The sequence below is a fragment of the Aethalodelphis obliquidens genome, unplaced genomic scaffold, assembly GCF_003676395.1.
Source record: "Aethalodelphis obliquidens isolate GAN/ISIS:26980383/991018 unplaced genomic scaffold, ASM367639v1 scaffold48, whole genome shotgun sequence".
Classification (NCBI taxonomy): Eukaryota; Metazoa; Chordata; class Mammalia; order Artiodactyla; family Delphinidae; genus Aethalodelphis; species Aethalodelphis obliquidens.
In genome coordinates this window covers 15,238,731-15,266,670 of record NW_020837992.1, presented here as the reverse complement: position 1 = coordinate 15,266,670, position 27,940 = coordinate 15,238,731, and the positions used below count along the sequence as shown (strand labels likewise).

The 27,940-nt window shown below is 44.4% G+C and overlaps 1 protein-coding gene across 4 annotated transcripts in view; it reads right to left on the bottom strand.

Annotated features, from left to right (window-relative positions):
* Positions 1–27,940, bottom strand: part of NMNAT2 (nicotinamide nucleotide adenylyltransferase 2) — a 197,428-nt gene that overhangs the window by 33,956 nt on the left and 135,532 nt on the right. For all 4 annotated transcript variants that reach the window (XR_003427988.1, XR_003427987.1, XR_003427989.1 and 1 more), the window contains 4 exons: positions 7,660–7,748; positions 6,810–6,877; positions 4,538–4,616; positions 992–1,118 (listed from right to left, as the gene is read on the bottom strand). Coding sequence is in view for 1 of the 4 variants with exons in the window: in XM_027083065.1 (XP_026938866.1) it covers positions 992–1,118; positions 4,538–4,616; positions 6,810–6,877; positions 7,660–7,748 (363 nt within the window). In the remaining 3 variants the exon portion in view is untranslated. The remainder of the gene's footprint in view (positions 1–991; positions 1,119–4,537; positions 4,617–6,809; positions 6,878–7,659; positions 7,749–27,940) is intronic.

The following is a 27,940-nucleotide window of genomic DNA, read 5'->3' as shown; positions in this document are numbered from 1 at the left end:
CATTTGGAGTAATTTCTGCTGGGCAAAGGCCTTCCTTCCCTTTCAGATGGTGTTTAGAATAATCAGACATCCTACTTTGGCTGAGAAGGATCTGGTTTTCAGTGATCTTTCTGAGCTCTAATCCAGAGAAGTTTTCTGAGCCCCCAGACGTAGCTATGTGCAAACTATGAAATTCTGGCTCATCCTTGTGAATTACCCTATTTATGATAGACTGATAACCAAATAGATTATGGTGTCTAGGCTTGAAAAGTAATACCAGGATCTGTCTCTTGCAATTGGCCTGGAAGAAAATATTAGGAAGAACATGGACCTTGGAATCAGACAGTCCTGAATATGAATTCTGGCTCTTCCCCTTTTGAGCTGTGTGACCTTAGGCAAATCACTCACCTTCTCTGAAGCTCAGTTTTCTCTTTGTAAATGGGAATATAATATCTATATCACAGAATTACCGCATGAAATGAGAACCCGTGTAAAGCACTGAGCACCGTGCAAGCATATAGTACTAGGTGCTGGGTAAATGTTGGGGGACCCCTGCTCTTTGTCAGTGAAGGGACGGCTAAGAGTGTGGGACTCTGGCTGCAGACTGTCTGGGTTTGACTCCTGGCCCTGCTACTTCCTTACTGTGTGACCTTGGCAAGATCCTCAACCTCCTTAGAAAAGGCAGAGAAAAATGCTGCCTTTTGTCTTTAATTCCCACTTAAGGCAATCATATTTATATTAAAATGCACACCATCACCCCTGTCTCTCTCTGTCTCTGCTCCTGTCTCTATTATTGTGACTATTTCTCTCTGATGTCCTACATTAAGAGTTCTCAAAGTATGGTCCCTGGACCAGAGCATCAGCATTGACTTTTTAAAAATGCAAATTCTCTTCCTTCTTCCAGACCCACTGAATCAAATTCTGGGGCAGCGCGTAGCGATCTGGATTTTAACGAGCCCTCCGGGCGATTCTGAAGTTTGAGAGCCACTGCTCTACACCAATGTTCCCCTACCTGCAGTGGGCTTGGTGGGCACATTGCTGTTCTGGTAAATGGGCTGGGAGGTCTCATTTTGGGGCTGTCCAATCACAGGCGTCATGGAGGGTGTGTTGACATTGGAGAGGATGCAGCCAGTCACCCGCTGGGGGAAGGAAGAAGGGCAGAGTCAGTGTCGTTAGCCCAGGAGACTTACGAAAGCCTTTCCCAGTTATCTCCAAACGCTCATCTGCTTGTGCATCATGGTGAGGTGTCCTGGAACTGAGAAAGAGGACTGGAGGTGGGTTCTAGATCCAGCCACACCCTGTAGCCACACTAGGCTAGCAGGAGGTAAGAAACGTGTGGGATGTGTTGTTTCACAGACCTGGGGTCAAGTTTGAGCTCTGCCCCCTTCTGGCTGTGAGACCTTGGATAGTTACCTGCTCTGGAACCTCAGCTCAAGAGCCTAACATAGAGAGGCAAAAGAGCCACCCTTCTGGGCTGCAGCAGGACTACACGAGCGAGCATACACAGAGCGCCTTTAGAGCATCTGGCTCCTGGCAGGAACTTTGTACATGCTGTGACCTTCTGTGGAACATGCATGCCTGCCCTCCCTGCCTGCTTCGTGGGGCTCAAATGCGGTCATGTCTGCAAAAGGGCTGTGCAAGCTTGGGAAAGGTCGTGCAAACACCAGGCGCTATCACCACCTGCCGCCTCTCCAGGCCAGAGACGCCAATGACAGGGCCAAGCTGGGGAGCAGTGCCAGGCGGAGCAGGGTGTGTTTGTGCTGCAGGAAGAGGGCGGCGTTCCGGGAACTCTTGCGCCTGCTCAGAGGGTGAATACACATTCCAGAGCCAATCGGAAATTCTATGTGTATTATCCATTGTCCTGTGTTATCTGGCCTGCTGCTCCTCTCTAGTGCTACAGAAAACACAGAGCTGATAACGCAGCATTCTTCACAGCTGACCCAGAAGCAACCCCCCTTGCCTGCGGGGAGTGGAACTATTGGGCAACAGAGGAACAAAGCGTGAATTTTCAATCTGTTTAGCTTCGTAGGGCTGTTGCTTATTCAACGTCCCTTCCCTGAAAGCCAGCTTCCCCTCAATCCCTGGCCCACCACCCTTTCTGGATTATTGAGTCCAGCTGCCAGAGGACACCAAGTCCCAGGACTGGGGTGACCCTCCAAAGGCGTCTTCCGCACATCACCGTGCAGGCAGAGCAGAACGTGAGTCCTTCCGAGCCCTGGAAGGGCAGGCGTTTGTCTTGTGGGGTGACCTGTCACTTCTGCGATGTTCCTGACAGGAGATGGTCACGACAGCAAGCAGCCACAGCTGGGAGCCGGCTGAGGTTGGGGACCACAGCATCTTCTCAGCCTGCTTTGTGGGATTCTCCGTCCGGCTGCGGCTGGTGGGGTGGAAGGGACAGTCTGCCTCCTTTTTATTATGATTTCACATCCAGAAAAGAACACGCCACGTTCTCATTAAATAACCGGTCTGGTAGCTGAGGATTTTCTTCTTCTTGCCGCATGCATCATTTGTCCCATTCGACTTGCTCTATGCTGGAGAAGAAAAGTGCTGGCCACCTGCCCCGCTCTGCCCTCCACAGGCTCCCACATTCTCAAAGCCTTGCATCACCTATGAAGCCCCATGTCTCTCTCTCCAACAGGTCCACTCTCCATGCCAGGAACACCAGCCTGATGCTGGGACCGGGGAGACTGGGAGTTAACAAGCAGCTCCAAGCTCCCACTCCAAGGTGGGGGGCCATCGGGACTGGCATTCTTTGCCGGCCTGTGAGCATCACTGCAACAGCTGTGGGTCGTTGGCCAAGCATCTTGGGCCCAGACTCATGCTTCCGGGCCTGAGTAACAGAGGGAGGGCTCGGGAAGCCCAGACATTTAGACAGCAAAACAGCAGCCAGGCTTTCTGGCCGGTAGAGCCAGGGCTCAGGCATGCCTGCAGGGCCCCTGATTCCTCCCTTCCATCATGCAGCCTGAGGCTCCTGGGTGAAGAGAAGGTGCACAGGCCCCCAGTGTGAAGCCACTGAGATTTAAAGGATGTCTGCGAATCTTAGCGTCTCCTGACGGATACATCCTCATACAGTAAGATGGGATGTCTTTTATTACTGCTGTTGTTGAGACAAGCCCAGAGGAGCAAGCGAGGGCCACCCTACATCAGAGTCCTTCCAAAGGGACCAGGGAAGACTCGGAATGTGTGTGAAGGGTTCTGAAAGCAGAAAGCAAGGAGATGGGTTTTCTTCAATTCCATGGGGGAAAAGCTTATTAGATGAAGCAACAGCCAGCTAGTCCTCTCCACTTCTCTTGCTCTTGACTCCCCGGATGGTCTGCAGCCCCAGAATTCCACATCTGTTCAAACAAAGCACTGTGCACAGCAGGTGGAGAGCGGGGGCATTGGGGCTGCTGGCAGCTCCCCAAGGAGAAGATTCTGAAAGGCCCCTCTGACAGCAAACACAGATGCGATGGAGGCAGCCCCTGTGTCAGGACGATACCATTCTGATCCTTGTTTGGGGCTGGGAAGGGCTGTGCATCAGGGTCAGCGGAGGCAAGGAGGATGGATTGCGGCTCGTCTCGGTGGGTCAGGCTTCTTGCTATTGACGGCACCGCTTTTCACCCCTGCACGGTGGGAGTCGATGGGTTGCTATCGATCTGTGAAGGGCGCTTTCTGCACACGCTGACTGGTGCTGCTGGCTGGCGAGGAACCTGTGCTTACCTAGCAACCAGCTCCTCGTCACTGCACACGGCCACAAGCCCTAGGCAGCCATCTGTGTGGGCTAGGCAGTCACTGTGTGTCCTCAGATACCCTGGTTCACCTCTCTGTGCTCCCTTTTTCCCACAAATAAAACAGAGATGAGGGCTTCCCTGGTGGCGCAGTGGTTGGGAGTCCGCCTGCCGATGCGGGGGACACGGGTTCGTGCCCCGGTCTGGGAAGATCCCACATGCCGCGGAGTGGCTGGGCCCGTGAGCCATGGCCGCTGAGCCTGCGCGTCCGGAGCCTGTGCTCCGCAACGGGAGAGGCCATAACAGTGAGAGGCCCGTGTACCGCAAAAAAAAAACAAAAAAAAAACAGAGATGAGAACACTGTCTGCCCGTGGACTCCTGTGAGGAGGAATGAGTGTGCATGACAGTACGACGCCTGCGGGTATGAAGTACGGCAGTAGCGGCAACCTACGCTGGGGTAAGAGGACCAATGGGTCCCCAGGAGGTGTGGCAGGAGGACCTGGCTGCTTGTAACTTCGCCCAGTGCCCTTCTCTCCTTTCTTTGCTCGCTTCTCCTTCTCTCCTCACTTTCTGAAGCTTTCCAGCTGTGGTCTCCTGAATCCCACCTTGAACTTACTGCCAGAAGATGAAAACTGCCCCAAGTCATATCGAGGAGGGGGACAAGGCAGGAAGCAGCCTCTGGCACTGCTCTGGGTCCCTAATTCACTGCCCTCCGTGGTGCTGCTCAGAGCCTGGTCTCCCCCACCGCTGGCGGAGAAGCAGGAAACAACAGGTCAGTAGGCCAGCAGCATCCTTTCCCTGGCCTGCCCGGCTTCTGTGGTCCACCCAGCCCTAAGCCTGGCCCAGCTTACCTTCATGAGGTCCCGATGGTGTTCGAGGACGCTGCAGGTTGTCTGCCAGGTGTCCTGATAGCACTCCCATGGGTCCACCCTGACAATAGGAAAGATGTTTCCCTTGCTTTCCATTCTCACACTCTTTGCTTATTGGTTCCTTCCAATGACATGGCTCAAAAAGCTTAGCAGACCTGGTCATACCAAGTACTTAGACCTCGAATCAGGTAAAACATGGGCTTGAAACACCTTCCTGAGCCTCAGTTTCCCCACTGTAAAATGAGAGGAGTTTGACACAGGCTTACATGAACAGTTGCTGGTACTGGTCTGGTCAGGTTTAATATCAGCACCAGACCTTCCCAACTGTGGGGCTTTGGGAAAGTTATGTGATTTTTTGGTGCTCACTTTCCCATCTGTAAAATGGGAATAACAATAATAACTCTCTTGCGGGGTTATTAGAAGGGGTCAATGAGTTTTCTATGCAAAGTGCTTAGTATAGTGTCTTGCTCTTATTCTTACCTGCAAAATGGGAATTCTCCTCTGGACCTTATAGGACTGTGATAAGAATGAAATGAGCCAGGCCCTCATCAAGTGGCGACTGCAGTTACCTGAACTGGGGAATCTGCCCATGTCTGACTCCCTGTGCAGCGGGGTGCCCTGTGGGCTTGGAGGTGGGCACGGCAGCCAGACCGGAACGTACAGCCCCGCAGACCGGCCAACCCCTGCTGCACACGGGATGTGAAGTGAGCAGGGGTCCAGCCCCTGACGGATGCAGCACTCGGACTTAATTACCAACTTAATGAGCTGCTAAATTGGGACGTTCCTCAAACACGTCCTTAGCAGTTGAGCATTCCCTCCCTAGCCCCACCTCACAGCACACCTAAGGTTCCCAGAGATGAGATCTCGTGAACTGAAAACACTTAGCGACCCAGCTTGCCCTGAGCCCCCAGATCCCTGACCACCCTCCCCCCTGAGATGGGCAGACACCTGACCTGGCTAAACAGGCTCTCCCATGTCCAGGGACTCTGCGCACCCATGCCCCATCTCTAGAGCTATCTCCAAGCCTCTCTGGTGACCTCAATTCGCGGAATTCTGATTTTCCCAGGGCCTGGAGCAGTGCAGGGCAGGCAGTAAGTGCTCATTGAATATTTGTTGAATGAATGAGGGAGTTATTTCAGAATCTTCTAATCACATACAAGCAGTAACAGTCTCCTGTTCAGTATTTCCCCCACTGGACCCCATTTTCCCCGGAGATCATGAGGTGCCGTGCTAAGAGGCTCCATTTCTACCCTGACTTGACCACAGATGTGCTGTTCCCTCTCAAACTCCTTGACTTCTCCTGAGCTGTCTCCCAACCTCACCTCTGTCTCGGGGGGGAGGGAGGGGATGAGAAAGTCTGTAAAGGGCATGCACTGCTCACACAAATCACTGCGCACAAATGGCACGGATCACTATTCAACTGTTATTGTTGCTTTCCTTCACTGCTCCCATTTCCACCCACCCCATCTCTTTTCCGCTAACTCTCTGCATCCCTCATTCTGAGGTCAGTGGCCCTTCATTTCTCTCCTTTTCTGGAAACCTCTAGGTGCTGCTTATTTTTCCACGGCGGGGGGGGGGGGGGGGGAACACAATACAAATGGTGTATTGTTATTTTTTTAAAAAACGTCATCTTCTCATGCAAATTATAACTGTAGGAGCTTTGGGGGGCATAATTAGCATAATTAGTGGAGGTTTGCTTTAATTACACTGCAAGCACAGTGGATAATGGTGTCTGCCATCTTAGAACTGTGCAGGGACCGTCTGAGGGAAAGGCTGTGAGCGCTTGGACCTGCCCCCACCCCCACCCCGCCCCACACCTCTGTCCCACTGTCATCGTGGGACCCTAGGAAGCCTGAACAGGAATGGAAAATAGCCAAAGCCGGGGGACCTTCCCTGAAAGGTAGTGACAGCTCATGGAAGTGAGTACGGATGGAAGTGGAGAGGCATCTCGGATTTTCTGGCCCTGCCTCACCCCAGTCCCAATGATGTTTGTGGAAGCTCTGAGCATACTCCTGAATCCAAACGTGCCAGAGCAGATGAAACACCAAAAGCTCCCTCTTTAGTTCCCCAGGCTGTATAAATTGGTTAAAAAATAAAGTCATCAGGCCACCCCAGAATGCTTACGTTATTATCGCCTGCATGCGGTTAATCTCTCCCCTGGCCTCCCCACTCCTGTGGGGACTCTTCCTTTTCTCCACCCATTCCCAGGGTGTCCCTGGGCCACCCACCTCTGGCATCATCAGGCCAGCCCTACCTGATCCAGTCGGAATTCTGGACGGCCAGCTGACACATGATGAGACGGTGCCGGCTCGACACAAGGCCCTGGGAAGCAACAGAGCGGTTGTTGGGAGGCTCACTCTGCTCCCCACAGACTCCCTAACACTCCATCCCAAGCCAGCCCATTATAAAAGTGCAGCATTTTTCAGTGCTGACAGAGAATGAAGGTGTGACCCCTCCACATGTCCCCCTGCTACACACAAGCGTAGAGTGGCAGGGTGGGTGGGAGGGAAAGAATGGAGGGTGTGTGCAGTATACTCTCCTCCCCCATCAGGGTCAGAGGTGAGCCTCCACTGATGAAGAAGCCAGTATGTACCCAGCACAGAGAGGAGACGTAACGTGGTGAGTGTTGCCTTGTTTCCCGGGTCCATCTGGCTGGGTCCCTTCCCCAGAGCCCATCAAGTTGTATCTGGGGGAGGGGGTTGAGGTCTGGGAGGGCTTCTAGATTTTCTGGGATGTGTGACAGGGAGGGAGGGGCAGGGAAATGAATTTTAAATCCGATTATAGGAGGCATAGGCCTTTTTCTCCTAAAATCCCAGGAAAGACTGCCCAGCCCATAACCAGCCCCCAGTTTGGCATCCGTGCCGAGTCACATGGCATGGATGAGTTCTGACTGGGCCTGGTCGCTGGCAGCTGTTCCTCCCAGCTGCTGCCCAACCCCCATTCGCTCAGGTCTGACTGTGGTCCAGAGATGGGAAGCAGGACACCTGCTAATGGGTGTTTTGCGTTTCCAGGAATTGTAGATGGCAGTGGAGCAGTTTTACATCAGAGGAACCATCGGGTCAGGAAGGGGGGTTAGGGAGGAGAGGGGCAAAGGAGGAACCCACCTGTTTTCCATAGGAGTCATGGACAGGAGACACAATCCCACCAATGACAATAAACCTTCCAGTTTTGTGTAGATAATCTCTGGCTCTTTCTAATTAAGAGAAGAAAACCTCACATTATTAAAGAGGAAAGGTGTGGATTAGAGGTGATCATTGAAATCAGTACGTTCAGCTCTGTAAGGCTCATTTCCCATCTTTCTTGCCATTTAAATAGAAAGTGCGGACTTTCAAAGCAAACACTGGTGATTCAAGAGGTTATGGAACCAGATTTCAGCCCCCAAAGCAAAAGGATTTAGAAGTCAAGGGGATCAATCCAGGTTTAAAGGTCCAGTGCTGGACTAGCTCAGAGAGATTTAAAACAAGCACCTCACTCAAAGCCAAAGGAGCAACTGATTGGAATTAACCATTATGATCACAAGCGGAAATTATTCCGAAGTGAAGGAGTCATTTTTTAAAAAGAAAAAAGAAGAAGCTTTCTTATGATATGAAAGGTGGGCTGACTGCCTCATGGAGTTACTCAGAAGAGGAAAATCACCAAAGCAAACTTAAAGGGCCTTCTACATAATTAGGGAGAATTAACAATCAGACCAGAAAACCAACATTACAGTTGGTTGAGAAAAGTTCGGCCAGAGAAAAGCCTTTTTTTTCTGCTGAAAAAAAGTCATGATGTTGCTTTTTCAAATTTACCAGACAAGCCCAATTTCATTTGCATGAGACAATTTAGCAAACTAAGAAGTGATGAAGATTTTGGTTCTGTCTTTCTTCTAAGGTGGTTCGTTGTACAAATCCAACAGGTCCGGAGCTACCACAGCTGAGGGAAGGTGGTGTGGATTTACTGTGTAGGTGAGGGATTCTGTAAGGGAACAGGGGCTTGGGTAGCAAAACTGGCTGTATAGTTTACAAGCAAGCTTCCAGGATCACCCTGCTTGCTCTCTTAAAAATTTTAATTCTCACCACATTTGCCTCTTTTTTTTCTTTCGATGTGAAATCTCTTAAAGTTTTTTTAAAAAAGTAATTAATAAACTTTATTTTTTTAGTACAGTTTTAGATTTACAGAATAATTAAGCAGATAGTACATAGAGTTCTATGTATTCAGTCCCCCCATCTTCCAACCTCCCCCCCCACACCCCATTTCCCCTGTTATTACTATCTTGCATTAGTGGGGTATAATTTTTACATTTGATAGGCCCGTATTGACCCATTATTATTAACTATAGGACATAGTTTACATTGAGATTCACTCTTTGTGTTGTATGGTTCTGCGGGTTTTGACAAATACATAATGATATGTGTCCACATTGGTTTCATAGAGAATAGTTTCTCCACGCTCAAAATCCACTGTGCTCTCTACCTATTCATCTCTCTCCCTCCTTCCAACCGCTGGTAACCACTGATCTTTTTACTATCTCTATAGTTTTGTCTTTCTCAAAATGCCAAATAGTTGGAATCACACACTATGTAGCCTCTTCAGACTGGCTTCTTTCACTTAACAATTCATATTTAAGGTTCCTCCATGTCTTTTCCTGGCCTGATAACTCATTTCTTTTTATTGCTGAATCATAGTCCATTTTCTGGACGTACCACAGTTTGTTTATTCATTCACGAATGGAAGGTCATCTTGGTTGCTTCCAGTTTTCACTGATTATGAATAAAGCTGATATAACATTCATGTGCAGGTTTTTGAGTGGACAGAAATTTTCAACTCAGGTAAATATCAAGGAGTGTGATTGCTGGAACATGCAGTAAAAGTATGTTTAATTTTGTAAGAAACTGTCTAACTATCTTCCAAAGTGGGTGTACAATTTTGCATTCCTGCCAGCAGTGAATGAGCGTTCCTGTTGCTCCACATCCTCACCAGCATTCAGTATTGTCAGTTTCTAACATTATAACGTGTGTCATCTTTGCTTTTTAAAAGAGTGATATTGCTTCACTAGTTTCCAAATCTTATTCTGAGGTCAAGAATAAATTGAAGGCCTTGTAGCAAAACCTTTTGGATATCTGAATGAATTCTATAGCCCCTCCTCTCTTCCCTTTGCCCTTTATACCCCAGTCTTCCTTAAGATCATTTCCATATGGGCTTTGGCTGTCACATACCCTCTGCTGCAATAAGCCAGACCTTCCTTCATCTCCCTATCTTAGAAAAAGTGTCCTCTCTTTACTCTCCACTTACCCAAGCTTTTCATTTGAAGCTCAGCTCCACCCCTTATCCAGCATGCCTACCCTGGCAACATCCCCCTTTGCTGGACTTACTGACCTACTAGCTCCTTGTGCATCCTGTTCAAGGGATATGATCTGGAAATTGTTTCTGAAAGTTTGTGTCTTTACTCCTCTTCTGTACTGAATTCTTCAAAGCCAGGGACTTTGCTGTAGAGAAGAGGTCCCAAATGCACAGCTAAAGGAGATGTGCAGTTAACATGCACGTGAGAAGCAAGGAGAGTGTAAGACGATTTACATTCAAACAACCTTGGCTTGTTCTGTTGCCACTTGACACACTGTACAGGCTTAAGAAAAGCAATCCACAAGTAGTTCAGTCTGTCACCCATGCCAAAGACTTCTTGCGCTCTTAAGCACTCAGCACAGTGGCTTGCTATTGAGTAATGCTTGTTCAACAAATGCTCATACCTAGAAGCTCATGTAGCCACCTTCCCTTAGGGTTTCCTTCCACTGGGCCATGTCTGTCAGGAGAGCCACCCACTCCATTCCTCAGACCACACTCCAGAATTTCCAAGGGAAATAGGTTGCACCAAGCAACCTCATTGCCTTAGAAAATGTTATCCTTTCCCTCTGGCCAAGATGAGGGGGCACTTCCCCTGGCAATGCTCCAAAGCTCTCTGTCTCACAAAGAAGCAATTTTTGAAAGGGATAGCCCCAACCCTACACCCTAAAAAAGGATTCCTGATCTGAAATAGTTAAACACAGAAGAGTCATGATTGTGATCATGCAGTCAAATCAATTCAGTTAACATTTATTGAGCACAAAATACCATGATGGATCCTAGAGGGATAAGAGTGGCTTTATTTATTATTCTCCAAAGGTTCACAATAATGGAGAAACAGAAAGCTCTAATGAGAGGCAAATTGGGTGAATGCTATAGCTGTGGCTTTCAATGTTGCTGTTGGTGGTGGTGGTGTTTTACTACAACCCACAGTAAGAAATACATTTTATATCCTGGCACAATACATACATATGTATGTTTATGTATAATTAACTGAAACACATGTTACAATATTTTCTAGTACATTCTATTCTAGTAATTACAAATTTAAATAAAAAGCTGGTCACACCCTAGTAATGCGTGGCAACCTATAGTTTGAACAACTCTGTGAGATACTAGGGCACGTGAAAAAAGGGACAAGAGAGGTAATTTTGTCTTTCCAAGGAGTGTGAGGAGTTCCAGCAAATATTCAGAAATTGCACAGTTTAGTCTGGTTTAGTCTTAACCACTAGGGTTAGGCTGTAGGGGGCCTGGTAGGGGTGGGGTGAGGGTGAGGGAGGGGTGCTGTTGGCTAAGCAAGTGGGAATCAAACTTCAAAGGGTCCTGAAAGCCAGGCAAGGAGTGTGACTTTTATGCCACTGTTTGGTCAACATCCATTCTATGGACCACTTGCGTTGGAATTACCAGGGAGACGCTATTAAAATGCAGATTTTTAGGTCCTCGTCCAGAGTTACTGAGTCGAAATCTCTGGGATTGGGACTTAGTCTGCTTTTAAAATTAGTTTCCCCAGGTGATTCTTTTGCTCTCTAAAGTTTGAGAACAATAGACATACATTGACAATAACCATAAAGATGAAAAGTATAGATAATAGGGAATCATTGAAGGCTATTGAACATGGGGAGTGACATGCTCTGAGCTTGAAGAAAAACTCACAGAGGGATAGTGAAGATGGTGAAAAATCCTGCCTTAAAGGAGACAACCATTCCTGGCAGGAAGTTTTGGGCCAGGTGATGAGGGATAAAGGAAGAAGATGACCCATCAGAACCTCCCAGAGAATGTTCAGGGACCATGGATTTCCTCCTCTCTCCAGACATTCTGTTTGCTTTGCCTCTGGGGCTTTGCAGTTGGATGTGTCAATGCAATGCCATGTCATCAGTATTTCAGACCACACCTTTATGCCTGTACCAATAGCGCCAGGTTTTATATTCTGCAAGTCACTTGTTGCCTTAGCATCCTCTAATTTGAATGGAATGTCAGGCAAGTAAGAAACTGGAGGGACTTAATTTTGGAGGAGTCAAGACGGTGGTGTGGGAAGACGCAGAGTTCGTGTCTCCCCACAACTAGGGTGCCTGCCGGACACTAGTGGGAGACCCCAACACCCAAGGAGGTGGGAAGAACCCCCAAGCAAACTGGTAGGACATGGGGGGACTGAGGGTGGAAGAGAAGTGGAGTCCGGACAGGACCTGCGCCCCTGAGGGGTGGCTGAGATGGGGGAGGGCTTCCCATGCCTGGAGGGACCCTCGGGGGCTTGGATCAGGGGGGAGGGGGCCCAGCATTTCCACTGCCCAATCGGCCAGGGAAGTCTGCCTGGCTCTCTCTGGCTGGGTCCTATGCCCTCAGAGGTCCCCTCCAGGCTGGGTTGGTCCTGGGGGCTTAGAGGCTGGGAGAGATCAGGAGAGGCAGGTGGGAGGAACCCTCCAGGACAGGAGGAGCAGGAGAGGAATGGAGGGCATTTGTCCTGCCCACTAGAACCCAGGAAGCCTGCTGGGCTGCCAGGTGGGGTGCCCCCCCCCCAGACCAGAGGTGGGAGGCACGCCTGGGCCCCTTCTGTTCTGTTGAGCCTAATCCCTACCCCACCCCACCCCTGCCTTTTCCAGCCCTGTGGCTACTAAGCATAGGCCCCACCCAGTGCCGAAACCTCGCCACTGCTTAGGTCCCGCCCTCCACAGCCAAGGCCTTTTCCACCTTTTTTCTCCTCCTCCTTTTTATTATTGTGGTTCTGTTTTACCTTCTGGTTGTCGTTTCAGCTATACTTTTATTTTTTCTAACATAGTGGTTACTTTCCTAGTCTAATTTTATTTTTTACTTTGTTATTGTTCACCTTTTTTTTTTTTTGCTGCCATGCCCAGCTTGCAGGATCTTGGTTCATGAGCCAGGGGTCAGGCTGAAGTTCCTGAGACGGGAGTTCCAAGTCCGAACCACTGGACTAACAGAGAACCTCAGACACCAGGGAATATTGTTCAGAGTGAGGTCTCCTGGAGGTCCTCTTCTCAACACCAAGACCCAGCTCTACCCAACAGCCTACACACTACAGTGTTGGAAGCCTCAGGCCAAACAACCAGTAAGACAGGAACACAATCCCACTCATAAAAAAAAGGAAAAAAATGAGGTGGTAAAAAAACTATGTCACAGCTGAAGGAGCAAGGTAAAAACCTACAAGACCAAATAAATGAAGAGGAAATAGGCAATCTACCTGAAAAAGAATTCAGAGTAATGACAGTAAAGATGATCCAGAAACTCAGAAATACAATGGAGGTACGGAAATGGAGGTACTAGAAATGTTTAACATTTCTAGAAGATCTAGAAGAACTAAAGAAAAAACAAACAGAGATGAACAACACAATAACTGAAATGAAAAATACACTCGAAAGAATCAATAACAGAATAACTGAGGCAGATGAATGAATAAGTGGGTTGGAAGACAAAATGGTGGAAATATCTGCCAAGGAGCGGAATAAAGAAAAAGAATGAAAAGAATTGAAGACAATCTCAGAGACCTCTGGGACAATACTAAATGCACCAAGATTCAAATTATAGGGGTCCCAGAGAAACACGAGAAAAAAAAAGGGACTGAGAAAATATTTGAAGAGATTACAGTGGAAAAATTCCCTAACATGGGAAAGGAAATAGCCACCCAAGTCCAGGAAGCACAGAGAGTCCCATAGAGGATAAACCCTAGGAAAAACACACCAAGACACATATTAATCAAGCTAACAAAAGTAAATGCAAAGAAAAAAATATTAAAAGCAGCAAGGGAAAAAACAAAAAATAACATACAAAGGAATCCCCATAATGTTATCAGCTAATTTTTCAGTGGAAACTCTGCAGGACAGAAGGGAGTGGCAGGATATACTTAAAGTGATGAAAGAGAAAAACCTACAACCAAGATTACCCAGCAAGGATCTCATTCAGATTCAACGGAGAAGTCAAAAGCTTTTCAGATAAACAAAAGCTAAGAGAATTCAGCACGACCAAACCAGCATTACAACAAATGCTAAAGAAACTTCTCTAGGCAGGAAACACAAGAGAAGACAAAGATCCACAAAAACAAACCCAAAACAATTAAGAAAATGGTAATAGGAACATACATATCAATAATAACCTTGAATGTAAATGGATTAAATGCCTCAACCAAAAGATACAGACTGGCTGAATGGATACAAAAACAAGATGCATATATATGCTGTCTACAAGAGACCCACTTCAGACCTAGGGACACATACAGACTGAAAGTGAGGGGATGGAAAAAGATATTCCATGCAAATGGAAATCAAAAGAAAGCTGGAGTAGCAATACTCATATCAGATAAAATAGACTTTAAAATAAAGATTGTTATAAGAGATAAGGAAGGACACTACATAATGATCAAAGGATCAATCCAAGAAGAAGATATAATAATTATAAATGTTTATGCACCCAACATAGGAGCACCTCAATACAAAAGGCAAAGGCTAACAACCATGAAAGGGGAAATTGACAGTAATACAATGATAGTGGGGGACTTTAACATCTCACTTACAACCAGACAGAAAATAAACACGGAAACACAAGCTTTAAATGACACAGTAGACCCAATAGATCTAATTGATATTTATAGAACATTCCACCCAAAAGTGGCAGAATACACTTTCTTCTCAAGTGCACATGGAACATTCTCCAGAATAGATCACATCTTGGGTCACAAATCAAGCCTCGGAAAATTTAAGAAAATTGAAATCATATCACGCATCTTTTCCGACCACAACAGTATGAGATTGGAAATCAATTACAGGAAAAAAACTGTAAAAAATACAAATACATGGAGGTTAAACAGTGCGCTACTAAATAACCAAGAGATCACTGAAGAAATCAAAGAAGAAATAAAAAAATACATAGAAACAAATGACAACGAAAACACGATGACCCCAAACCTCTGGAATGCAGCAAAAGCAGTTCTAAGAAAGAGGGAAGTTTATAGCAATTCAATCTCACCTCAAGAAACAAGAAAAATCTCAAACAATTTAACCATACACCTAAAGCAACTAGAGAAAGAAGAACAAAGAAAACCCAAAGTCAGTAAAAGGAAAGAAATCATAAAGATCAGAGCGGAAATAAATGAAATAGAAACGAAGAAAACAATAGCAAAGATCAATAAAACTAAAAGCTGGTTCTTTGAGAAGATAAACAAAATTGATAAACCCTTAGCCAGAATCATCAAGAAAAAATGGGAGAGGACGCACATCCAATAATTAGAAATGAAAAAGGAGAAATCACAACTGACACTGCAGAAATACAAAGGATTATAAGAGACTACTACAAACAACTATATGCCAATAAAATGGACAACCACGAAGAAATGGACAAATTCTTGGAAAGGTACAATTTTCCAAGACTGAACCAGGAATAATTAGAAAATGTAAACAGACCTATCATAAATAATGAAATTGAAACCATAATTTAAAATCTTCCAACAAACAAAAGTTCAAGACCAGATGGCTTCACAGGTGAATTCTATCAAACATTTAGAGAAGAGCTAACACTGATCCTTCTCAAGCTCTTCCAAAAAATTGCAGAGGGAGGAACACTCCCAAATTCATTCTACAAAGCCACCATCACCCTGATACCAAAACCAGAAAAAGATATCACAAAAAAAGAAAACTATAGACCAATATCACTGATGAACATAGATGCAAAATCCTGAACAAAATACTAGCAAACAGAATCCAACAACATATTAAAAGGATCATACACCATGATCAAGAGGGATTTATCCCAGGGATACATGGATTCTTCAATATACACAAATCAATCAATGTGATACACCATATTAACAAACTGAAGAAAAAAACCATATGATTATGTCAATAGATGCAGAGAAAGCTTTTGACAAAATTCAACACCCATTTATGATAAAAACTCTCCAGAAAATGGGCACAGAAGGAACCTACCTCAACATAAAAAGGCCATATATGACAAACCCACAGCAAGCATCATACTCAATGGTGAAAACCTGAAAACATTTCCACTAAGATCAGGAACAAGACAAGGATGTCCACTCTCGCTACTCTTATTCAATATAGTATTGGAAGTCCTAGCCACAGCAATCAGAGAAGAAAAAGAAATAAAACGAATACAAATTGGAAAAGAAGGAGTAAAACTGTCACTGTTTGCAGATGACATGATACTATACATAGAAAATCCTGAATATGTCACCAGAAAACTACAAGAACTAATCAATGAATTTGGTAAGGTTGTAGGATACAAAATTAATGCACAGAAATCTCTGGCATTCCTATACACTAACAATGAAAAATCAGAAAGAGAAATTAAGGAAACAATCCCATTTACCATTGCAACAAAAAGAATAAAATACCTAGGAATAAATCTACCTAAGGAGGCAAAAGACTTGTACTGAGAAGACTATAAAACACTGATGGAAGAAATCAAAGATGACATAAACAGATGGAGAAATATACCATGTTCTTGGATTGGAAGAATCAATATTGAGAAAATGACTATATTACCCAAGGCAATCTACAGATTCAATGCAATCCCTATCAAATTACCAGTGGCATTCTTCACAGAATTAGAACAAAAAATTTTACAATTTGTATGGAAACACAGAAGACCCCAAATAGCCAAAGCAATCTTGAGAAAGAAAAACGGAGCTGGAGGAATCAGGACCCCTGACTTCAAACTATACTACAAAGCTACAGTAATCAAGACAGTATGGTATTGTCACAAAAACAGAAATATAGATCAATGATACAGGATAGAAAGCCCAGAGATAAATCCATGCACATATGATCACCTAATTTATGACAAAGGAGGCAAGACTATACAATGGAGAAAAGACAGCCTCTTCAATGAGTCGTGCTGGGAAAACTGGAGAGCTACATATAAAAGAATGAAATTAGAACACTATATAACACCATACACAAAGATAAACTCCAAATGGATTAAAGACCTAAATGTAAGACCAGACGGTATAAGGATCTTAGAGGAAAACATGAAAAGCACACTTTGACATAAACCATAGTAAGATCTTTTTTGATCCACCTCCTAGAGTAATGGAAATAAAAACAAAAATAAACAAATGGGACCTAATTAAACTTCAAAGCTTTTGCACAGCAAAGGAAACCATAAACAAGATGAAAAGACAATGGGAGAAAGTATTTGCAAATGAAACAGTGGACAAAGGATTAATCTCCAAAATATACAAACAGCTCATGGAGCTCAATATCAAAAAAAACAAACAATTCAATTAAAAAATGGATGGAAGACCTAAATAGACATATCACCAAAGAAGACATACAGATGGCCAAGAGGCACATGAAAACATGCTCAGCATCACTAATTATTAGAGAAATGGAAATCAAAATTACAATGAGGTATCACCTCATGCCGGTCAGAATGGCCATTATCAAAAAAGCTAGAAACAATAAATGCTGGAAAGGGTGTGGAGAAAAAGGAACCCTCCTGCACTGTTGATGGGAATGTAAATTGATACAACCACTATGGAGAACAGTATTGAGGTTCCTTAAAATCTAAAAAGAGAACTATTGTATGACCCAGCAATCCCACTACTGAGCATATACCCTGAGAAAACCATAATTCAAAAAGAGACGTGTACCACAACATTCATTGCAACACTATTTACAATATCCAGGACATGGAACCAATCTAAATGTCCATCGACAGATGAATGGATAAAGAAGATGTGGCACATATATACAATGGAATATTACTCAGCCATAAAAAGAAACGAAATTGAGTTATTTGTAGTGAGGTGGATGGACCTAGAGTCTGTCATACAGAGTGAAGTAACTCAGAAAGAGAAAAACAAATACCATATGCTAACACATATATATGGAATCCTAAAAAAAAAAAAAATGGTACTGATGAACCTAGTGGCAGGGCAGGAATAAAGACGCAGACGTAGAGAATGGACTTGAGGACACGGCGAGGAGGAGGGGGAAGCTGGAGCGAAGTGAGAGAGTGGCATGGACATATATACACTGCCAAATGTAAAATAGATAGCTAGTGGGAAGCAGCAGCATAGCACAGGGAGATCAGCTCGGTGTTTTGTGATGACCTAGAGATGTGGGATAGGGAGGGAGGGAGGGAGGCTGAAGAGGGAGGGGATATGGGGATATATGTATGCATATGGCTGATTCACTTTGTTGTACAACAGAAACTAATACAATATTGTGAAGCAATTATACTCCAATAAAGATCTATTAAAAAAAAAAAAAGAAAGAAACTGGAACCCAGCTAAACATAAGTGGCCAAGGAGCACATACAATTACTCTTTCTTTGTTTCCCATAGAGATTCTAAATGCTTGAAAAGTCTAGTGATATCTAACTCAGGAACTGTGGTACTGTGGAAACAACACTGAACTTGGGATCATAAGACTTCTGGATCTTGGGTAAGTCACTCAATTTCTCTGAGCGTTAAGTTGCCATATCTGTTAAATGCCTTCTTTCCAAGGTTGTTATGAGGATCAAGTCAAATTCTGAATATAAAAATGCATAATGCCCATGTGGTTTTACTGGAGAATTTCACCAAACATTTAAAGAAGAATTAAAACCAATGCCACAGAAGGATCTAATGTAAAACATGGTGACTATAATTGATTGATAAGTAAAATGATTCTAACACCCAATTCCAATGTGTGTGCGTGTGTGTGTGTGCATGTGTGTGTGTGTTTCCCATACCACCAGGCAATTCTTGGACACCAGTGGGGTGTCCTACAATTCAACCCAATTCTGACTCATCTACCTGGAGAGAGCTTTGGATCCCACAGATTAAGGGCTCAGTCTTACAAGACTGCCTCCTCCCCTTCGGATGACAAATTCCAAGCTCATGTTGTTACTGTGCTTCTGACTGACCACGCGATTACAAACTGGAGTTTCCCATGACCCACTCCTTGGACTTCATATGCCAGTCACAAGTCCAGGTTGTTACCTGTATTTCTGACCAACTGGCTATAAATCAGAGGCTCCCACGACCACCTCGTTTATCTGATTAATTTACTAGAGCAACTCACAGAACTCAGGAAACCCGTTTACTTACCAGATTATCAATTTATTACAAAGGGTATTAAAGGATACATACAAATCAACAGCCAGAAGAAGAGATACATATGGTGGGGTCCAGAACAAAGGAGTCTCTGTACTGGTGGAGTTTGGGGTCTCATGGAATTTGGGGCATGGCACAGTGGTATGTGGAAGCATTCTGGTTCCCCAACCTAGAAGGTCTTCAAACCCCTTGCTTTTTGGGTTTTTAATGGAGGCTTCATTATTTAGGCATGAATGATTAAATCATTGGCTATTGGTGACTGATTCAACTTACATCCCCACCTCTTCCCCAGAAATCAGATGGTGGTGCTGAAAGTTCCTACCTTCTTCTCTTAGTTGCTTTCCAAAAGTCACCTCATCAACATTAGCCTAGTTGTGGTGGAAAGGAACTGAAGCAAGAGACCAAGTATTATAACAAAAGATGCCTCCATTGTTCTTATTGCTCAGGAAATTCCAAGGGTTTTGGGAGCTGTGAGCCAGAAACTGTGCACAAAGACCAAATATACATGAGAAACATATATGTGGACATCTGAATGACCACATCTATATTTCTTATAAATCACAGTATTGCAATAACACTGTATTATCTAATTTAAATTTGCTAAGAGAGTAGAACTTAAGTGTTCTCACCAAAAAAATGTAAATATGTGAGGTGACGGATGTGTTAATTAACTACATGAGAGGAATCCTTTGACAATGTATACTTAAATTAACACGATGTACACTTTATCTTAAAATTGTATATGTCAATTATACCTTAATAAAACTGAAACTTAAGAAAAATTCTAGAGTCTCTTCTAAAAAATAGAAAAGAAGGGGACCCTTTCCAATTCATTTTGTGAAGCCACTATTGCTCTGACATCAAAACCAGGCAGAGTACAAAACATGCAAAAATCATTAGCAAAGTATTAGCAAATAGAATCTGGCTATATATAGAAAGAATTATACACCATGACCAAGTGGCATGTAATCCAGTGATGGAAGGCTGTTTCAATATTTGAAAAATCATTCAGTGTAATTCATCACATTAACAGGCTAAAGAAGAAAAATCACATGATTATATCAATTGATGCAGAAAAAGCAGTTGACAAAACTCAACATTCATTCATGATAAAAACTCAGAGAAGTAGGAATGGAAGGGAACTTCTTCAACATGATAAAGAACATCCATGAAAACCTACAGCAAACATCATACTTAATGATGAAAGACTGAATGCTTTCTCCCTGAGATCAGGAACAAGGCAAGGACAGCTGCTCTTACCACTGCTATTCAACATGGTACTGGAAGTTCTAGCTAGCTCAGCAAAGCAAGAAAAAGAAATCAAAGACAAAGAGATCAAAAAGAAAAAAAAAACCAAAAAACCTATCTCTGTTGCATATGGCATGAAAGTCTACTTAGAAATCCCAAGAAATCTACAAGGAAACTCCAAGAACTAATAAGTGAGTTCAGTAAGATCATAAGATATAAGATCAACATAAGAAAATCAATTGTATTTCTATATGCTAGCGAAAAAACACATGGAAACTGAAATTTAAAATACAGGATGACTTATAACCTTTCAAAAAATAAAATACTTAGGAATAAATATAATAAAACTTATACAGAACTTATATGCTAAAAACTCCAAAATGCTGATGAAAGAATCAAAGAAGATCTAACAAAATGTTGAGACATACTGTGTTTATGGATTAAAAGACTCAACATAGCAAAGATATTAATTCTTCCCAAATTAATATATAAATTTAATGCACTTCCTATCAAAATCTCAGCAAAATTTCTTTTTTGCATAAATGAAGACAAAATAATTCTAAAATTTATATGGAAAGGTAAAGGAGCTGAAATAGTTAATACCGTTTTTTAAAAAAGAGGAATAAAGTGAGAAAATCTATCTGTCTAAATTTTAAACCTTATTATACAACTATAGTAATCAAGAGTGTGAGGTATTGGCAGAGAGGTAGACACATAGATCAATGAACTAGAACAGAGAGTCCAGAAACAGCCCCATACAAGGATGGCCAACTGAATTTTGACAAAGGTGCAAAAACAATTCAATGGAGGAAGGGTAGTCTTTTCAATAAATGGTGCTGGAGCAACTGGACAGACACAGACCAAAAACAAAATAAAAACAAAAACACTCTATACAAAAGTTAATTCAAAATGAATCATAGATTTAAATTATGTAAAACTATAAAACTTTTAGATGAAAACATGCAAGAAAATCTTTGGGTCCAGGGCTTGGTGAAGACTCTTAAGACATGACACCAAAAACAGGATGTATAAAAGAAAAACAAAGCAATAAATTGGACTTTAATAAACAACTTTTTTTTTCTACAAAAGACCCTATTAAGAGGATTAAAAAAACAATTTATAAGCTGGGAGAAAATATTTGCAATCCACATGTCTTAGGATACATATTTAGAGCATAGAAAGGACCCTCAAAACTTAACAGTAAAAAAACTAACAATCCAATTAGAAAATGGGCAGAAGACGTGAAAAGACATTTTACTGAAGAGGACAGATGGATGGCAAATAAACACATGAAATGATGTTTAGTACCTCTAAGCATGAGGAAATGTAAATTAAGACCATGAGGAGATATACCTATTCACTAATAGAATGGCTATAAGAAAAAAGAATGACAATGCCAAGTGCTGTCAAGGACGTAGAGAAACTGGGTTCCTTGTGCATTGCTGGTGGAAATGTGAAATGGCAAGCTACTCTGAAAACTAGTTTTGCAGTTTCTTAAAAAACTAAACATACATTTACCATATTACTCAGCAGTTGCACTCCTGGGTATTTATCCCAAAGAAATCAAACCATGTCTACATAAAAACCTGTACATGATTGCTCATATTAGCTTTATTTGTAACAACCAAATACAGCAAACAAATAAAATGGCCTACAATAGCTAAATGGTTAGACTGTGGTACATCCATACCATGGAATACTACTTAGCAACAGAAAAGGAACAAACTGATTTGGAACAAACAAAAAGGAAAAAGGATAAATGCAACAACTGAGATAGATCACCAGTTCATCACACTGAGTGAAAAAAAGCCAATCTCAAAAGGTTGCATACTGTATGATTCCATTTACATAACATTCTCAGAAATTATACAGATTAGTGGTTGCCAAAGGTTAGGGATGGGGGTACGGGAAAAGGAAGTGGGAGTGACTACAAAGCTGTAGCTCTAGGGATATCTTTGTGGACTCGTTTTGTATCTTAATTGCGTCGGTTACATGAATCTACACATGTGATAAAATCACATATAACTACACATACACTTTATACCAATGTCAATTTCCTCATTTTAATATTGTACTGTAGTTACATAAAATGTAAGCATTTCAGGAAACTGGGTGAAGGGCACATGGGATCTCTTGGTACTATCTTTGCAACTCCCTATGAATCTATATTTGTTTCAAAAGAAAATGTTTTTAAAGAATTCACACTAAACCACCAGACAATGTATAATTTTAAGGTGGCAGTGTGCAAATCCAAGCAAATGGCTAGAAAACTCGGGGGTTAGATGCTTCTGGAAATTTATCTCTCCTCATCCCTTTGCAGTTTTGTTACTATCTGGATTCCAAGATTTTGGGTTGTTAAGGCCGGGAGGTGTCATTGAAAGCAGTGCTTCTCAAGCTGATGTCCATGTAAATCCTCTGGGGATCTTTTTAGGATGTAGATTCTGATTTCAAGGGTCTGAGTGGGGCCTGAGATCAGGGCCTTGATTAGGGTGAGGTGAGAGGGGCAGGATCATTCAAGTGCTGGGTCAGATCCTGTCTTCATTTAAAATTATGGTATTTTCGGGCTTCCCTGGTGGTGCAGTGGTTCAGAGTCCGCCTGCCGATGCAGGGGACACGGGTTCGTGTCCCGGTCCGGGAGGATCCCACATGCCGCAGAGCAGCTGGGACCGTGAGCCATGGCCGCTGAGCCTGCACGTCCGGAGCCTGTGCTCCGCAACGGGAGAGGCCACAACAGCGAGAGGCCAGCGTACCGAAAAAAAAAAAAAAAAGATATTTTCTTCATCACGGGTTTTTGCATTAATTTTGATTTTTTAAAATATTATTTATTTTGATTACTGAGTTTTGGGGTGCCCCTTTAAATTTTGCACTGGAGGGGGCCATCCCCCTTGGCCTCACCCCACTCCTGGCCCTGCCTGAGATGCAGCATTTCTAATAAGCTCCCAAATGAGACCAGTGCTTCTGGTGTGTAGGCTATATTTTGAATAGCAAGGGACTACAGCCAGTTGGGGCAGCCCCTGCAATGGTAGGGTACCCACAAAAGAAGTTCTCCTCCCTCCTCGACTCCACCACTACCACCACTTTGCATGACAAGGGCATTTCTCAACACTGGCAGGTAACCCACTGGCAAAGCCGTAGCTAGGGCCCTGGAATTTAATTTCATGCCAAGCTTCCCAAGTTGTGGTCTATTGTTGTCCGTCAGCTCTGTCCCGGGGACAGAACCAAATCACTCTCACATTTTACATGCTGGTCTGACCCACCCTCCATTTGGTCTACTTTCCTTGCTCCTAGTCTCACAGAGGAGGAGCCCGAGGCTCCCAGTGGCATCGTCATGTCCTGTCCTTGGTACCCAAGGATCCACTGTGTCTCACAACTCATCCCAGGCCACTTGGAACCAGGTAAATCTACCTTCCCGACAGGCTGTGCTGGACCCACCAGCTGAGGATAGACACAACACAGGTGATTTGTCCATTAATAATAGTTCATGAGACATGAGACAGACATGTCTCGTCTGCCTCCTGGCTACTCAGTGAACCTGGCTGATGCGTAATCTACTCTCCTCTTCCAGGCAGTTAATGGAGGAAACACTGTGGTCAGGACATCAATACTAACTTGATTTTTCCTTTTCAGCTGCAATTAGAAATGATCTTTTCTGAGTTGTATTCACAGCTAGAGCTGCCTGCATTTTCCTTGTTTGTGAATTTCACAAAGGCAGTTTGGATTTGTAAACATTCTAAATCTCAGAAAGCACTTGCTAATAAAGGAAGAAAACAAACTGTGAGTCCCTCTAGGCAGAGTTATTCCTGCTCAGGGGTTAAAAAATATATATATTTTTAAGGGAACCATCCTTGTGGCCTAGCAAACTGAACCTCGGGCATTCCCTAACAAAAATTTAATGAGTGTTTATTATGTTCAAGGCTCTCTGCCAGGTGCTGTAGGGGACATAGAGAAGTAAAAGACACAATCCCTATCTCTAGGGAGCTTAGGTTTTCAATGCAAGGACATGGCATCCTCTGCTTAATCAATACCAAAATGAACAGCAGAGACCTTAAGTGCTATAGGACTTCAGGGGAGGGAGCAATCCCAGTGGAATGGGGTGGCCTGGGAAGCTTTCCTAGAACAGATGAGACTTGAGCTGGGTCCTGACAGCAGAGAAGAGGAAGGTATATTCACTCTGTCTTTTAATTTTCTGTTTTCTGATGCTTTAACATCTGGGCCCTTGCTGACCCTGGAAGGGCCACCCTCCAAGAGTTTGCCAGTTCCTAGAGATGGAAAACAACTCACTCTAGAATGCACCCTTCCCGTACCACCTCCTCCATCTGGCTCTCACACTTAGGGCCACTATTCCCCTGCCCTAATCACCCCAGAGCCAGGTACCATACTAGAGACAGCTCCTATGTCACAGAGCCTGTTGAAATCATTCACACTAGCCAATCCTAAGCCTGCTTACCCTGCCTCTCCCCCTTCCTACAGAAACCACAACAAAGGCTCTTCCCCATGTCTCACCCCATCTCTCTGCCTCCTGACTGGCCCTGGTGCTTCCCCATGTGGCCCCCCATCCCTGAAACCTGTCATGTCCTCTCCTCTTGGGATCTGTGAGTATACGTATCTTTTCAATGGCAATCATCTCCTGATCTGTTGGCCTTGCCACACCTAAATAATAGCAAAGCCTACATTTTGAAACAGAAGAAAGACACCCATTCCAGGGGGACAAGACGATGTGAGCAGATGAACTGAGTCATGAGTGGAGTCTCCAGGCTCTATGGCTTGGCTTCTTTGAAAAGCAATGATACCATTTTCAGCCACTGTCACTGAGGGTGTCCCCCAAACAACTTGAGCATCTTTCTGGATCTTCCTCTAGTCCCAAATCCTCCAGTCTCAATCCTTTTGGGAAGCAGGGAGCCGCGCGATCACACGCCCCTGGCTGGGTGAAACAGTCAGTCATACCAGCCTCTCTTGAGTTGTCCAGCCTAAGGCATAAGACAGTTGTCAAGTGAGATTCCTACTTGAGTCTGAAATGAGTATGAAAGAGTGGTATTTTCTCTGACGTTGATCCATGGGTGGGACTATGGGAGCCCACCATGCCACCCCTTGGACATCATTAGCTGAGTGGGCTAAGAGCCCCCTAAAATAAGTGCAGCAGGCTTACTCCCCCCCAGGGATTTACAGACTTACCCCAGGGAGCAGTTAGCTGAGCTCTTCATGAATCAGCCCTGCCCTTGCTAGCCATCTACAAGTGCATGCCATTGTGCCTCAGTGGAACTGGGGGAGAGGATGTGGATTCACCCCTCACTGGATTCACCCAGTGGCCTCTCCCCTTCCTCAAACACTTTACCTGCAACTCTAGGAGAAGCAATGAAATATGAAGCCCCTTGAGGTTAGGAGAGCACAGATTTTTCTTCACAGTGAAAGCGTCTTAGCCCCGCCTATCTGACTCGGGAAGGCACGTGATGGAAGCTATGTTTCCCGAGGAGGTGACAGCGTGCCCAGATCCGGTGCATTCTTCTGCCCAGTGTCTGTGGCTAGCGGCTGACCAGCAGAAGAGGTGGTCTGAGCTTGGATGCACGTGGGGATCAGGCTGAGGTCCCTGAACACAGTCATGTGCAGAGCAGCCCTGAAAACCTTGAGAAGCTCCCCTGGACACAGAATCCAGTCTCCTATTGACCATCTGTCAACTCTCACCAGCTGCCGCCCCCCCCCCCCCTGCGCATGCCTCAGGCTGTCTGAACTGACCCAGGAAAGTAATCAGTGCTTCCCAGAACCCCTTGCATGCTTGGCTTTCCTCTAGTTCCTGGATTTTTAAACATTTGTCTGGCTTTTGCAGCCCTGAACTGGTTGTCAGGGAGAAACAGTGTGGCACAGTCACTCCCTCTTTACTGCCGATCTTATTTGCTCCACTACCTCTAGCTTGGGAGGATTGGAGTCCCTTTGTCTTCACAGCTGGTAAATGATTTATGACCCTCATTTCCTCAACTCTCACTTCTGACAGGCAGTGCTGGGGTGAACCTCTCATACGTCCCGGCTGCCATGTGCCACCCCAGAAGTCTCCATTCAAATCCGTTCCACTTGAAAAGCCCCCCTCTGCCCCCCCACCCCCCGATCTCCAGCCGTCACCCCTTTCAAACCAGGCTACAAGCTTCTTGGAATTCACCCACTGTTGAAAAAGCTTTTTTCTATTTATTGCCTCAGAAATAGAGCTAAATATATACATGAACCCTTCAGTGAGACTCACAAACACATGAGAGAATTATTTCAGAACCCCGCAGACTGTAATACTAAATATAACTGGGTGGGTGGGTGGATTGGGGAGGGAGGCGTGGCTAGAGTGGAAGGTGAGGGGGAAGGAATAAAGGCAGGAGGAGGACACATGATGTAGAAAACCCACCGTAGCTTCACATTAAGGAGACGAGTCTCTGTCATTTGCATGGAATCAGGCTCTATTTTTAACTACAAGTCTGTTACTCCACACTTCATTAACCATTAACCTTTTTGAATGGCTTCTTATTTAGGGATAATTCAGGCTTTGCAGTAGGATTTATTGAGGAAATAGCTTTGCCTTTATTAAGTAAAACAAGTGGAGAACATGAGGCCAAGAAGTTTCCTTTTTTGTAAGGATGTGGTCCTCCTGAGGCTGTAGTGCAGGGTAGGATTTCTTAAAGGTTAAAAGTTGCTTTTCTCCTACAGAACGCTATTGGAAAAACGCTGTTTTCTTCACAGCTTTCTTATTTGTGTTCATCTTTCCTCTCTGCTTCCCCAGGAGTCAGTAGAAATATCTTCTGGAAATAAGGGCCCCCTTAGCTAGGGCAACTGACTGCCCAGTTTTGCCCAAAACTTTCCTAGTTTTAGCACTAAAAGTTCTATGATCGGGAAGACCGTTCAGTCCCCAGCAAACTGAGACGGTTGGTGTGTTATGCTAAATAACGGCCCTCGAGGGCTTCCCTGGTGGCGCAGTGGTTGAGAGTCCGCCTGCCGATGCAGGGGACACAGGTTCGTGCCCCGGCCCGGGAAGATCCCACATGCCGCGGAGCGGCTGGGCCCGTGAGCCATGGCCGCTGAGCCTGCGCTTCCAGAGCCTGTGCTCCGCAACGGGAGAGGCCACAGCCATGAGAGGCCTGCATACCGCAAAAACAAACAAACAAATAAAAAACGGCCCTCGAAAGATGTCCGTGTCCTAATCCCTGGAACCCGAAAATATGTTACCTTAACATAGCAAAAGGGACTTTGCAGATGTGACTTAAATTAAGGATCTTGAGACAGGAAGATTTTCCTGTATTATCCAGGTGAGTCCCATGAAATCACAGAGGGAAGGCAGGAGGGTCAGACTCAGAGGAGATGTAACAACAGAATCAGAGGGAGATTTGAAGATGGAGGAAGGAGCCATGGGACCAGGGATGCAGGCGGCCTCTGGAAGCTGGGAAAGGCGAGGGAGCAGATCTCCCTCAGAGCTTCCAGGAAGAACACACCTTGATTTTAGGACTTCCAGACCACAAGATAATAAATTTCTGTTTCTTTAAGCCAAAAAGTTTGTGATAATTGATTACAGCAGCAGGAGTAAATCAATATAGTTGTCACCCTAACCCTGCCTCCACCAGGGTGCCCGGTCTACCACTGAATCTTGCCGTCTTTTTCTTTTACATGCACGTGAACCAAACAACAAGTATCAGCTCCCACAGAAGTGGAGAAAAGAAATCAGCTCACAAAAAATGTACATGTGTTAGACTCTTTCAGGGTCACAGAAAGGACACAGTTTTAAAGTAATTCCA